Source organism: Lynx rufus, unplaced genomic scaffold (genome assembly GCF_022079265.1).
Source record: "Lynx rufus isolate CCGP_SWC_20201006 ecotype Redwood Valley unplaced genomic scaffold, mLynRuf1.p SCAF_5, whole genome shotgun sequence".
Taxonomy (NCBI): domain Eukaryota; kingdom Metazoa; phylum Chordata; class Mammalia; order Carnivora; family Felidae; genus Lynx; species Lynx rufus.
This window is the reverse complement of record NW_025814867.1, coordinates 86,516,720-86,531,640: the sequence shown is the minus strand read 5'-3', so window position 1 is coordinate 86,531,640 and position 14,921 is coordinate 86,516,720. Positions and strand designations below refer to the sequence as shown.

Below are 14,921 nucleotides of genomic sequence, written 5' to 3'. Positions count from 1 at the left end.
TGGCTCAGTAGGTTAAGTGTCCGACTTCGGCTCAGGTCATGATTTCATGGTTCTTGAGTTCAAGCCCCGCATCGGACTCTGTCTCCCTCTCTCTCTGCTCCTCCCCCACTCGTGCTCTGTCTCTCAAAAATAAATCATTAAAAAAAATTTTTTTTTAATTTGAGATATTCACATAGCTGAAACTTACCATTTTAAACTGTACAATTAAGTGGTTTTAAGATATTAAAAAGGTTGTGCAATGTCTGATGTCTAATTCCAGAACATTTTCATGAAATGGCGTTCAGAAAGAAACGCCATACCCATTAGTAGTCACATCCCATTCCGTTCACCTCTTAGTGACCACTAATCACCTGCTGTCTTTGTGGAAATATTTGCATGTGCTTGACATTTCATATAAATGGTATCATACAGTATGTGGTCTTCTTGTGTCTTTCTTTTTCCACTTATGTTTTAAAGGTCCAGCCACGTTGTAGCCGGTATTAGTACTTCACTCCTTTACGTGGCCAAATATTCCATTGTATAGATATGCTACATTTTATCTGTCCATTTGTTGATGGATATTTTGGGTGTTTTTTTTTAATCTTTTGGCTATTATGAATAATGCTGTGAACATTCATATGCAACTTATTTGTGGACATATGTTTTCAGTTCTCTTAGGTATATACTGGGAGTGGAATTGCTAGGTCATATTGTAGATAATTCTATAACTTTTAAAGGAACTTATTACATAATTCGTTTTGAAATAGACTTTTTATTGTGGAATAATTTCAGATTTGCAGAGATAGTAGATTTCCTGTATAGCTATCACCTATCTTCTAATGTTAACACAAACCCTAAAATGTCTGTCAAAGCAAAGAAGCCAACATTGGTACATTACTGTTAACTAAATTCTAGGTTTTATTGGTATTTCACCAGTTTTTCCACTAATGTCCTTTTTTTGTTACAGAATATAACATTGTCATGTCTCTTTAGACTCCTCTGCTCTGTGAACAATTTCTCAGTTTTTCTTTGTTTTTCATGTCTTTGATAGTTTTTTTTTTTAATTTTTATTTTTTTAATGTTTATAATGAGAGAGAGAGAGACAGAGTACAAGCAGGGGTGGGGCAGAGAGAGAGGGAGACACAGAGAATCTGAAGCAGGTTCCAGGTTCCAAGCTGTCACCACAGAGCCTGACGTGGGGCTGGAACCACAAACCACGAGATCGTGACCTATGCCAAAGTTGGATGCTTAACCAACTGAGCCACCCTGGTGCCCCTTTAAGGAGTATTGGTCAGGAATTTTTGTAGAATGTCCCTCAGTTTGGGTTTATCTGATGTTTTTCCCATAGTTAGACTGGGGTTATGGAATTTGAGGAAGAATACCATAGAGGTAAAGTAGGTTTCTCATCACATTCAATCAGGTGGTGAGTGACGTCAGCATAACTTATTACTGGAGATGTTAACCTTGATCACTTGGTTAATGCAGTGTTTGCCACATTTTTCCACCATGAAGTTATTTTTCCCTTTCCATACTCTACCTCTTGGAAATGAGTCACTAGATCCAGCATATATTCAAGTGGGGAAGGAAGTTAAGTTCCAACTCCTAGGAGGGGATGTAGCTACAATTATTATTTGGAATTCTTTTATAAGGAAGATTTGGCACCCCACCATTTTATTTATTCATTTGTACTGATGAACTGTATATATTTATTTTTTACTTTGGGTTAAATATAATGCTACTTTATTTTCCTGCTCCATTCGTTCCAGTATTGGCTTTTGGGAACTCTTTCCTGTGTCCTTATCCTTTTTAAGTACTTCTTTACCTTCTGACAATATAAGATACTCTAGGCGCATCCTTATTTTCCCTGTCCCAGGCCTAGAACCAGCCATTTCTTCAAGGATCCCTGACTACAGTTAAGTAATTTAATTTGCCCAAGGTCACACACTTAAATAAATGGTGAAACCAGGATTCCGACTGAGGGAATCTGATTCCTCAACCCATGCTTTTAATCATAACTTTGGACAGCATGCAGCTGAAGGTGCACTGGCAGTTTCTAGTCATGTTCCATCTGTGAACCAGTCTTTTTTTTTTTTTTTTAAGTTTTTTTTTTTTAGTTTTGTTTTTGTTTTTTTTTTTTTTTAATTTTACTCATTTTTGAGAGAGCACAAGCAAGGGTGGGACAGAGAGAGAGCTAAGCAGGCTCCAGGCTCTGAGCTGTCAGCACAGAGCCTGATGCGGGGCTCGAACTCATGAACCATGAGCTCATGACCTGAGCTGAAGTTGGACACTTACTTAACCAACTGAACCACCCAGGGCCCCCAAGTCTGTGAGCCAGTCTTAAGGATACAGTTGATAGTCATCTCACCCTAAATAATTATTAAGCCCTGTTTTATATTGATTTTTTTTTTAACCACAGCTGTGATGGTTGTAATCAAGCTAAAAATTACTTGTTAGCCACAATTAACTACTGTTAATATTTTGGTACATTTCTTTCTTTAAATGCATGCAAATGTATTTTGAGATTTTGTTATATTATCCTAATTTTTAAATATGCACAAATATGAAGCATTTACAGTGTAACCAGAATCTGAATGTGCCATGTCTGTTTTAAGTGGTGATTAAGATGAAAGTGAGCTGCTATAGAGTCATTCTGTTTTGCCTTGATGTTATGGTCACATAAGAGATAAACATCTGTCTTGATTTATCAGGTTCTCAAGTAATCTTCCAAGTGTTGTTCCTAAGCCTTATCTTTCTTCCATTTCTAGCAACAGATAAGTCCTCTCTTGTGATGCACACCTGACAGTCCACGCTTAACAGCCAGTTGCGTCTCACTCCAAAGCAGAACAAACCCCACATGTTGTGATCACTTGGTTTGGAAGAATCATCTGACTAGGTCATCTGTGTGACATTCTTAGATTCCACCCCATTTCTTCTTTTGACCACCAATATTAATTTCAATTCAGGAAGTCTTTCTCACACACACAGATCTTTTTTTACTCTCTTCTCCCAGCCATTCTCTAGCTAGTTATCCCCAGAAAAGTTTATTTTCCCCCTTTACAGTCTCTCCTTCTTCCTCTTTTGTAGGCTGAAAAGTAATTGTCATTATGGAAGACAAAATACACAGTGGTTTTGGGGATGCCTGGGTGTCTCAGTCGGTTAAGCGTCCAGACTCTTGATTTCCACTCAGGTCATGATCTCACAGTGTCTTGAGTTTGAACCCTACATTGGGTTCTGTGCTGACTCTGCAAAGCCTGCTTGGGATTCCCTCTCTCTCCCTCTCCCTCCCTCCCTCCCTCCCTCCCTCCCCCTCTCTCTCTCTCTCTCTCGCCCCCCCTCCCCTGCTCACGCTCTCTCTCTCTCTCAAAATAAACTTAAAAAAATTATTTAAACTATTCTCTCTCTCTCTCTCTCTCTCTCTCTCTGCCTGCCCCTCTACTCCACTTGTGTGTGTGCTCTCTCTCTCAAATAAAAGACATTTTTTATTCATTTTTAATTTTATCTAACTATAGTTCGTATTCTTTTTTTTTTTTTTCCAACGTTTATTTATGTTTGGGACAGAGAGAGACAGAGCATGAATGGGGGAGGGGCAGAGAGAGAGGGAGACACAGAATCGGAAACAGGCTCCAGGCTCTGAGCCATCAGCCCAGAGCCCGACGCGGGGCTCGAACTCACAGACCGCGAGATCGTGACCCGGCTGAAGTCGGACGCTTAACCGACTGCGCCACCAGGCGCCCCTATAGTTCGTATTCTTTACATTGTATATATACAAAATTTTATTCACTTAAATGCAATAAGTAGCTATAATAAAATCAGGATCTAATTACCAATTGAAATCTTGTTTAGTGAGGAGATGTGTTGTTTCCTAATATATACTTTTGTATCAGACCTCATCTGGAAGTTAGGCATACCCTCCCCTTTACTGCTAACTTTAAATGTGTATAATCTACTTTTTGTAAAAGGACTAAAATATATAAATATGTATGTAAATATGTATGTAAATAAGGTTTATGTGATATTAATGTTTATATATATAAACAAGGTTGACGTTTTCTACTGAATTAGCCATGTGGATTAAGAGGGGTTACTTGACTGCCTGGACGGCATCACATGATGACAGAAACTTGAGATATGGCCATACTCTGGTTTTGAGCCAAAATCTAGATTTACTTTTGAACTAGATCAAGTTCTATGGAACTGTCTGCAAAGCTTGCAAGAGACTAACACATGTAGTTAGAACGTCACATTTTCAAAGAAACCATATATTACATCAGTGGCACATTCTCATCCTTTAGGAGAGTTTATATGAAGGCTAAGTTGTAATCACAAGGCTAGGGAAGCATGGACTCAGATTCTTTGTAAGGAGTGGTGTTGGTTGATATATTTAATAGCAAGCATTCTATCTTTGCTACAGAAATGGACCTGTCAGGCACCTATCCTTTGGCTGGTTAGAACATAATCTTCCTCTTTGGAATTCTCTTTTTTTAAGATTCCATGTTGTCTGTCTTTTCATTGGAATATTTACTCTTAGAATCAACTGATTAGGTGAATATCTTTTGATACGTTATTATCATCATGCTTTCCCAAAACTTACCCTAGTCCTCTTAACTGGACATGGCTTTTCAAACATTCTCTCAGCTAACCATTTACCACCTTTGTTACGGGAGATTACCTATATTAATAACCAGTTTCGTCTCTTATTGAATTTTATAAATTTTGCAAACTTCACTCTAAATGGATAACATTTTCTAATTCACAGTTGAAAAGAGGACAATTATTACTGTTTCTGCTTGTCTGTACTATTTTTTACTTTGTTATTGACTGTATGATTTTTGCCTATCTATTTCAGGCCACATCATAATTCCGAATCATGTCTGATAACGGAGAACTGGAAGACAAGCCTCCAGCACCTCCTGTGCGAATGAGCAGTACCATTTTTAGCAGTGGAGGCAAAGACCCTTTGTCAGCCAATCACAGTTTGAAACCTTTGCCCTCTGTTCCAGAGGAAAAAAAGCCCAGGAATAAAATCATCTCTATATTCTCAGGCACAGAGAAAGGTAAATAGCTATTGTGGCTTCAAGAGTCTTGGTTATTATTACTATTTTTTTTTAATGTTTATTTTTGAGAGAGAGAGAGAGTGTTGGGGGATTAGGCAGAGAGAGAGAGAGGGAAACAGAGAATCCAAAGTAGGCTCTGAGCCCAACGTGGTGCTTAAACCCATGAACTGTGAGATCCTGACCTGAGCTGACATCAGATGCTCAACCAACTAAGCCACCCAGGTGCCCGATGAGTCTCAGTTGTATTTTATGTTACCGATTTTGATATCTTTTCTCAATTATCTCTTTTTAATTAAATTATAATAATAAGTTGATATTTTATGGTGAGAACAATAACAGATCTAAGAAAACAATTGATGGTGGTATATAGGCACTATTAGAAAGGCTAGTTTCTCTTAACCTCTGATAATAAAGAATAAAACTAAGTTTTTACTCATATACTTGGTATATCAAATGAATTTCTCTAATCCTCTCCTTCATTTTCTAAGACATGAGCTTCCCAACGTGAATGAGATTTGGAGATTTGAGAAAGAACTCATTGAGAGAGTTTGTGATTTTTCAGTAGTAGTAATACTTAGTACTATTTTTTAATCTTGTATTCTGTTAATGCCCTCCAAGGCAGCACTCCGTGATTAGTAAATTAATGTGTCTTCTGCAAACATGAGTCTGGTCCAAGGTTTGTCAATCTCAGTAAGATTGACATTTGGGGGCCAAATAACTTTGATGCAGGGATTGATCTTGTGCATTATAGAACATCCTATAAACCATTCCTAGCTTTTACCAACTAGATGTCAGTAGCACCTCCCACCCAGCTATGACAACTAAAAATGTCTCCAGACATTGCTACATATCCTCCGTGGAGCAAAATCACCGCCAGTTAACAACCACTGGCCTAGTCACACAAGCTGGGATAAAAACTATAAATAGTCATCTCCTATAAATTGAAGTCACTAAATTTGTTTTGGTGCCAAGCCTCAGGAAAGAACTTGTGGTTTTCAGAGCTTTTTGGATTTTAGAATTAGATAGGCGTTATGGACTGGTAATGGGTTTTAGAGTAAGAATTAGGGATTAGTTTATTTAATTACATTAAGCATGGCTATATGGCTCTGATAGCTAATAATAGATATAAGTGTAGATAAGGATATATTTCCACTCATAGATAGCCAAGTTAACATGGTGAAGGAAATCCAAATGGAAGAGGAGTAGCGCTTTATATATAATAATAAATATACAGGGCCTGTTGGCGTGGCCATGGCAGGTTTGCTGAAGAAGACCACTGGCCTTGTGGTTTTGGCTTTGTGTAAGTCCACACAAGAGGCTAAGAATATTGTACACAACGATTCTTGATGTTCTTGAGCAAATTCCTAAAAATGCAGCAATAGAAAGTATACAGAACAGATTACAGATGAGAAGTTGAGTATGGTTAAAGTGTAACCAGATGTTAAGAAATTAGAAGACCAACTTCAGGGTGGCCAACCAGAAGAGGTGATTCTTCAGGCTGAAAATGAACTAAGTCTGGCAAGAAAAATGATACAGTGGAAACTATGGGAGCTTTTAGTGGAAGAGCCTCCTGCCAACCAATGGAAATGGCCAATATAATCATCATTAAATGACTGTTGTGTTGATGGGGAGCTAATACAATTAAATTTTCTGTTATATTAATGTTTCCATATTATTGACATCTTAAAATCAAGAAAACATACAGGACATATTTAGGAGACTTGTTAAAATTGATGACTATGGTAATAGGGATTTGTGACTCCATTTTTTTATGTAAAGCATTCACTTGAGTTATTTCAAAGATGTTTTGGGGGGGATTGTTATTTATTTTTTTAACAGGTTAACAGATTTGAAAGTTAATTGGAAAAATTCCTATAGATTTTCAATGCAGAGGTCATAATCAAAATGTGAAGTCATTTTAGTGTTTTTATATCATTTAATGTTTTTTATCCTGAAAAAAAACATGAAAGGAATTTAATTATTATTTTTTAGACAGATTTATAGGTCACTGAAGTGAAGTAGTAAGAGTAAAAACCATCAAATGATAAGGTGAAGAAATTGATTTGGTATTTCAGAGAAAGATTTCTTATTCGCAGTGGTAATTGGAAAAACTTTTCCTTTTGTCTCATTTAAAGAAGTTAGCTTTCTGTTCCTTAGCCTTTAGCTTTCTTGATCAACCAAAGTACATCAGGATAGAGATTGAATTTATGTAAAAGAAGAGACAGCAAAAGTTTAAAATTTATCTGATATGGTGGATAGGCTTATATTCAGAACATCTTTGTCATAGGGTTGTAACTTCAAAGTAGAAAGACTGGTAGTTTTCACTAAGTTTCGAGTATGAGTGCAGTTGGGTATAAAACTGAAGATAAATACTATTCAAGGAAAGAAACAGTTGGCGTAAATTACTTTTCATGTGTCCTCACCCTTCCTTCCTAGACCCTGTCATTTCTAAATACTTAAACTTGATATTTTTTAACTTCAAAGATAGTACTTTTGTGTGTGTTTGTATGCATGTGTGTGTGTGTTGCTATCCCTTATTGCAAAGCAAAATCCAGAATTTTCAGAATGAGAGAATTGTGTTTTTTTCCAATATATTTCTCCCCTTACAGAGCTGTAAATTGAATGGTAACTGAATATTAAATGAAAAAATAATACACATTTTACTTGAGAGTTAAGAATACATAATCAATGAAAATTTACATAGATTGAAATGTACAGAAATTAACTGTACAGTTTGACCAGTGGGTACACCTGTGAAAGCCATAATCGTTATATCACCATATCACATTATACACCATTTTTATCTCCCCAGCCTAGAACTTTACATAACCCAGCCTAGAATTTTATCAATACCTCTGAAGCCCCCATCTGCCACACCCAATCTCTTTTCTCCACCTCCCACCAATATCTGCCATCTTGAATTAATGCAGTTTTTTTCCCTTGCTTTTTATTATAGTTTTATAACATAATATCACCAACGTATGGTTTAAGCTTGCCTATTTGGGAACATTTTATAAATGGAATCATAATGTATGCATTTTTCCAGGACTTACATTTTACATTTTTCACTCAACTTTATGCTTTTGAGATGCATTTTGGTATACATAGCTATAGTTCATTTTCACTGCTGATATTGTTATATGCAGCTGTGTTTTGTTCATTTTCACTGATGTATACTATACTAGTGCACTGTATAAATATATGGCAATTTAGTTAGCTGGTCTCCTATCAAAAGACATCTGGGTTGTTTTCAGGAACAGTGCTGCTCTATGGGTAATCTTGAGGGCGTGTGCAAGTATTTCTCTATGGCAGTGCTTATTAAGCATCAGGTGACCCATTAGTTTAGTTCTTGATTCTCATTGCTTATTAGAATCTCTTTTTTGGGGGGGAGGGACTTAAAAAAATAAATCTATGTCCAAGCTCCATCTCAGACCAATTGAATCAGTCTTCAGGGGCTTACCTGGGCATCAGTTTTGTTCTTGTTTTTAATTTTTTAAACACCTCTGGTGAATCTAATGTGTATCCAATGTCAAGAACCACTGCATTAGTGTCTTGTGAAATCTATATAGTAGTTATAATGTTAAATGAAATAGAAATAATCAGAGTATGTCGCACACTGTGCAAGAGTTGTGTCATGGGGGCACCTGGGTGGCTCAGTCAGTTGAGTGTCTCTCTCTCTCTTTCTTTTTTTTTTTTTTTTTTTTTTTTAGTATTTATTTTCGAGAGAGAGAGTGACAGAGCACGAGCAGGGCTGGATCAGAGAGAGAGGGAGACACAGAATGTGAAGCAGGCTCCAGGCTCTGAGCTGTTAGCACAGAGCCCAACCTGGGGCTTGAACTCATGAACCATGAGGTCGTGACCTGACGAAGTCAGAGGCTTAACCAACTGAGCTGCTCAGCTGCCCCTAGCGTCTTACTCTTGATTTAGGCTCAAGACATGACCCTAGGGTCATGGGATGAAGTCCCAAATTGGGCTCCATGCTGAATGTGGAAACTGCCTGGGATATTCTCTTTTTCTCCCTCTCTCAAAAAGAAAAAAGAAAAAAAATGTTTCTTTCATGAATTCATGAAACTTTTCTTTCAGTTATGTGTGTATTAGGTCAGAATGTAAACGTATTGATGTGGGTCTTGGCCAAAGATTTAAAAGTTGCTCTGAGATGTATACTTGGGAGTAAAATTGTAGGATTACAGGGTTTTCCCATGTGTGTCTTGAGTAGGTTTGTCAGATTGTTTTCTGAAGTCTTTTTAGTGTTCATTCTTACCCACAGAACATGAATGTTTGCTGAACATCCTTGCAAATTCCTGTTTTACAGGACTTGAATTTTTGCCACCTTGGGAAGTATGAGATAATATCTCATTGTGGGTTTAATTTCCATTTCCCTGAAGACTTGGGAAATTATTTTTTCATATGTTAATTTACCAGTTATTTGTGTTTTCTGTTCCATCTATTCCTCAGTCCATTTTTCTGTGGAGTTGCTTTTTCCTTCTTTATTAATAAACATTTCTTATTGTCTGTATACTAATCCTTTGTCAGCTAAATGTTATTAAATATAGTTTTCCAAGTGGTGATTTGCCTTTTCACCCTCTCAGTGATATCTTTTGTTGAATAGAAGTTACTAATTTTGGTGTAGTTAAATCGATCAATCCCTTTATCAAATATGAGCTTTTTGTGTCTTAAGATTTAAATCTTTGCCAAACTATGGGTCAAAGATGTTTTCTTATATTTTTCTAAAGGTTTAACAGTATGCCTTTTATAATTTAAACCTTTGAACTGTCTGGATTTGGTTTTTGTGTATGTATAAAGAGAGATCCATTTTCACTTTTTTTGAACCAGTGTTCCCAACCTTTCATTGAAACTTTTGTCATTTCCCCACTGACCTGCCATACTAGCCCTTATCTGTCAGGTTTCCCAGTATGCCAGGGTCTGTTTCTCTATTGTCTACTTTATTGCATTGGCTTATTTGTACCTGAGCTAATACTGTACTGTCTTAATCATTATAGCTTATAATTCTTAATACCTGAGAGAGCAAACCTGCTACCAGGTTCTTTATGATCTTTTGTCCTTTTGCTCTTCTCTTTAAATTTTAGAATTTGTTTATCACGTACTTTAAAAAAAAAAAAAAAAGAACAAAACAACCAGGGGCGCCTGGGTGGCTCCATCGGTTGAGCGTCTGACTTTGGCTCAGGTCATGATCTCACTGCTTATGGGTTCGAGCCCTGCGTCAGGCTCTGTGCTGACAGCTCAGAGCCTGGAGCCTGCTTCGGATTCTGTGTCCCAGTCTCTCTCTCTGTGTCCCTCCCTCGCTCATGCTCTGTCTCTCTCTCTCTCACGAATAAATAAAACATTAAAAAAAATTTTTTTTAAAAAAACAACCTGCTGATGTTTTCATTAGATTTGCATTGAATTTGTAGAGTGAGATGGGAAGAATCGCATTCAGCTTTATTGTTAAGTAAGAGTAGAGCTCCTGCAGTCTCTGTGTAGCCTGGTTGTAGAGAGAGAAGGAGAAAGAAAGATGGAATGTTTGGAGGGTAGGGTGCTCCTTAATTCTTCTCATTCTCTGGGGTTCTTCCCTCCCTTTCCAACCCAGCCTCCCTGCACTTTTGTTTCTTCCTAGAAGTTGTCACCTCCTACATTAGTGTGACCTGAAACTTTGAGGGTTAGGAAGAAGGGAGAACCCTGTGTGTGTGTGTGTGTGTGTGTGCGTGCGCGCACATAATCATGCTTCTATGAACACAGAGATCTTACCTGCTTAACTAATCCCGACATTTCTGAACTGGCATTCTCCTGCCTACATCCTGAGTAGCTGTTTCTCTCCCACAGTTTTATCTGAATTGCTTTTCATCTTTAGGCATTCCTCACTGATTTTGTTCCATGATAAATAAAGAGATTTGACCAGGAAGGGGAGGGCTACAGTATGTGGTTAGTCTTGAAAACAGAGTCTAGAAGGGAAAAATCATATTTTTATTTTAAAAAATCATAATTACTGTAATATTTTTGCCATCTCTAATGTCCTAATCTAGAAGTACTCATTTTATTCATTTACATCCCTCATTGGTGTCCTTACTAACAACAGGCAGCTAATGTTTTCATTAAAACAAAACAAAACCCTGGCCTGTTCTCAGTGATTCATTATTGGTTAATCAGTGTCACTGGAAGAGTTAAGAAAATTAGAAATTCTACTTTTTGCTACTTTTTTTTTTTTTCTAAAATGTTTACTCCTTTTTGAGAGGGGGAGAGCCCATGCAAGTGGAGGAGGGTGGGGAACAGAGGATCCGAAGCGACAGCAGCAAACCCAGTGTGGGACTCGAACTCACGAACTGTGAGATCATGACCTGATCTGAAGTCAGACGCTCAACTGACTGAGCCACCCCGGCACCCTTAGAAATTATACTTTTTATGACAACTTGATTGAACAGATCTCTTCACATTTTGATACATACATATCATATGTACCCTGTGAGTCATCAGAGATAGTGATAAGCAAAGCAGATGGTATCCCTGCTCTCATGACATACCAAAAACTATAACATGAAGTTACAAACTATAAAAGTGGTAATAGGATTAGTATAAGACATCTGTACTCTCCGGGAAGTCTTCCTAAAGAAGTGACAATAGACCTGAAGAAGACTAAAGAATGAATAAGTGAAAATAATTAGGAAGATGTTGATCGTTAAATGTGTGTTCTGTGCCTAGAAAAGAGTCTCAGACGGATCATAGCATATTCATGGAGCTGAGTACAATGCAGTGTGACTCTAAAGCAAAGAGAGGGAAAGAATTCTAGTATGATGTATGGAAGAAACTACAGACAGCAGAAGCAGCTGAAGAGGTGGGCAGGGAACAGGTCATAAAGGGCCTTATATTCCATGCTATAGAGCTCAGATTTTATCCTGTTTCCTAGGGAACCATTACAGAATTTTAAGCATGGGAAAGACATGGACACAATTCTGTCTTAAATAGGAGAGACTAGTAGCTGTATAGAAAATAAGTTTTGTTGGAGGCCTAAGACTGAAGTTGGAAGCTAGTTAGGAGGATTTTGCAGTAGTCCAGGTGAACAATGGCTTAACAAGTCTAGTAGTTTTGTTAATAAAAATGGCAATGAGCCACTGTCTTGGCTTATTTTTAAAAGCTCTATTCAGTTAGTTAGTGTTGAATGGTATGGTATTTATTAACCAAGGCAATTTTCTAGTTATTCAGTCTGTATGCACCTTTACTTCTGGACAGTGATGAAGATGATAGAACTGTGAATATCCCTTCTGGTTCAAAAATTGAATTCTAACTTTAACGAGAGTCGCCCATACCCGTCTTCCTATTTGCTAGAGAATACTCTTCTTTGTCATGAAATAAAGTTGGTTTCACTAATTTGAAGTTGTTCTGGGTCAAAGGAACAAAAGGGTAATCACTGATTCAGTTAGAGTAGAAATAGAAGAGTCTCCCTTTTAAGGAGATGGGGGGTGGGGCGGTGTCGAGCCTTATATTCTAGCTCAAATGTAGCCTAAAAGGTGGTGGCCTTAAAGAATGTGGCAGTGACATACTTATGACTCTTTTTAAGTACATTCTGTGTAACACATGACTCAGGGGCCCCACCTTTTGGCCGAAAGTTGCTGCTGGTCTGCTTGTTTTGTTCTATAATGACGAAGTTGTGGGTTTTATTTCTTAGAGAAAAGAGTTTCTTTCCCTGATCCATTACTTCCAATCTAGTGATTCAGTTGCTTGGTGGATATCTGTAGATAGAAGATGGTGGGGGGTTTTGGTGGTGGTGGTGGTCCTTGTAGTTCTTGGTTTCCAGAGTTATAAAGGAATGATTCTGTTTATGTAACAATATCTTTCTAGCACATTGTTTGATTTGAAACATGCTTCACTTTTTTTTTTTCTTAGATATTTTTTTAAGTCTCTCCTTTCCTTTCCTGAGACAACTAAAATACAGGAAATACATGTATGTATGTATGTATGTGTGTTATATAAAAACAAATGGAATTAAACAGATTTTTAGGGTATTGAGTCATTTCTTTTATAGTGGATTAATGTATGTAAATGTCTTAAGTTCTGCTTGTTTTTATTTCTTTAACTTTTTATTCTGTACTCCTAATACATATGAAACTTTCTTTAATATGTGTCTCTAAACTCAACATTCTCGGGGCGCCTGGGTGGCTCAGTAGGTTGAGCGTCCGACTTCAGCTCAGGTCACGATCTCGCGGTCCGCGAGTTCGAGCCCCGCGTCGGGCTCTGGGCTGATGGCTCGGAGCCTGGAGCCTGCTTCCGATTCTGTGTCTCCCTCTCTCTCTGCCCCTCCCCCGTTCATGCTGTGTCTCTCTCTGTCTCAAAAATAAATAAACGTTAAAAAAAAATTAAAAAAAAAATAAACTCAACATTCTCAAATTAAAAAATATGGCTGGGTCTTAGGCACAAATGGAACCAGCAGTCCTCTTCCTACATGTCTTTCTTTATTTTGTTTTAGAGAGAGAGTCCAAGCTAGGGAGAGGGGCAGAGGGAGAGAGAGTTTTAAGCAGGCTCCACACATAGCACGGAACCCAATATGAGGCTCAATCCCACAACCCTAGGATCGTGACCTGAGCCAAAATCAAGAGTCAGATGCTTCACTGACTGAGCCACTCAGGCACCAGAATTTTTTTCTTAAAATTTTTTTTTAGTTTATTTATTTATTTTTTGAGAGAGAGAGAGAGGGAGAAAGAAAGAAAGAGGGGAGGAGGAACGAGCAGGAGAGGGGAAGAGAGGGGGGGGGAGAGTGAGAATCCAGGCAGGCTCCTTACTGTCAGCGCAAAACTTGACATGGGACTCAATCTCAACAATTCTGAGATCATGACCTGGACGCCTAACCGACTTGGATGCCTGACTGACTGAGCCACCCACGCGACCCTCTAAGCAGATTTTTTTAAAAGAAGAGGAGGGGCACTTGACTGGCTCATTCAGAAGAGCGTGCATCTCTTGATCTTGGGGTTATGAGAGATAGCCCCATATTGATTGTAGAGATTACTTAAAATCTTTTTTTAAAAAGGAGGTTTTAAAAGGAGAAGAAACAAGTACTTTGTATTACGTGAAATTATGTATTTTGCTGTCATCAATTCAGAGTCATATAAAAAGTAAACTATTGGTTTATAGTTGGTTAATAAATATTTCTTATGTATTCAGGATACTTAGAACTCTAGGGACTTCTGAAGAGTCTTCTAAAGAGAAATAGAGGGCATAACCTCAGAATACTCATAGTGTAGTGGAAGATGAGAGGTTTTTGGTTTTGGGGGTTTTGGGGTTTTTCTTTTTCTTTTTTTTTTTTTTAACGTTTATTTTTTTTTTTGAAGGAGAGACAGAATGTGAGCGGTGGCGGGGCAGAGAGAGAGGGAGACACAGAATCCAAATCAGGCTACAAGCTCTGAGCCATCAGCACAGAGGCCAGTGCAGGGCTCGAACCCACGAACTATGAGATCATGACCTAGGCCAAAGTCAGACGCTTAACCGACTGAGCCACCCGGGCACTCCGGGGTTTTTCTTTTTAAGTTTATTTATTTTGAAAGAGACAGAGCATGGTGGGGAGGGACAGAGAGACGGAGAGAGAGAATCCCAAGCAGGCTCCATGTTGTCATTACAGCCCAATGCGGGGCTCCATCTCACAAGTTGCAAGATCATGACCTGAGCCAAAATCAGGATTTGAACACTTAACCAAATGCTTAACTGACTGAGCCAGCCGGATGCCCCAAGAGGTTGTTTATGATAGATGGGGTTGTGCATTTCAGTAAGGAGAGCAAAATTTATACTCGGCTTTAACAGTTCCATTTCCCTCTGCTCCTTGCCACATCTAATGTGCCCTGCCCTCTTAATATAGTAAGATCTCAGGCACCTGGGTGGCTCAGTCAGTTAAATATAGTCAGATCTCTT

General features: G+C 38.1%; 2 protein-coding genes and 1 pseudogene across 2 annotated transcripts in view; all 3 read left to right on the top strand.

Moving 5' to 3' along the window:
* Positions 1 to 4,981, top strand: part of PIGX (phosphatidylinositol glycan anchor biosynthesis class X) — an 85,060-nt gene extending 80,079 nt beyond the window's left edge. Inside the window, exon 9 of the mRNA XM_047100428.1 lies at positions 4,826 to 4,981. Within this exon, the coding sequence (XP_046956384.1) occupies positions 4,826 to 4,837 (12 nt within the window). The 3' untranslated portion in view covers positions 4,838 to 4,981. The remainder of the gene's footprint in view (positions 1 to 4,825) is intronic.
* PAK2 (p21 (RAC1) activated kinase 2) overlaps positions 4,847 to 14,921 on the top strand; it is a 49,977-nt gene continuing 39,902 nt past the window's right edge. The window contains exon 1 of the mRNA XM_047098763.1: positions 4,847 to 5,033. Within this exon, the coding sequence (XP_046954719.1) occupies positions 4,847 to 5,033 (187 nt within the window). The remainder of the gene's footprint in view (positions 5,034 to 14,921) is intronic.
* LOC124526059 (NADH dehydrogenase [ubiquinone] 1 alpha subcomplex subunit 5-like) lies at positions 5,190 to 8,705 on the top strand (annotated as a pseudogene).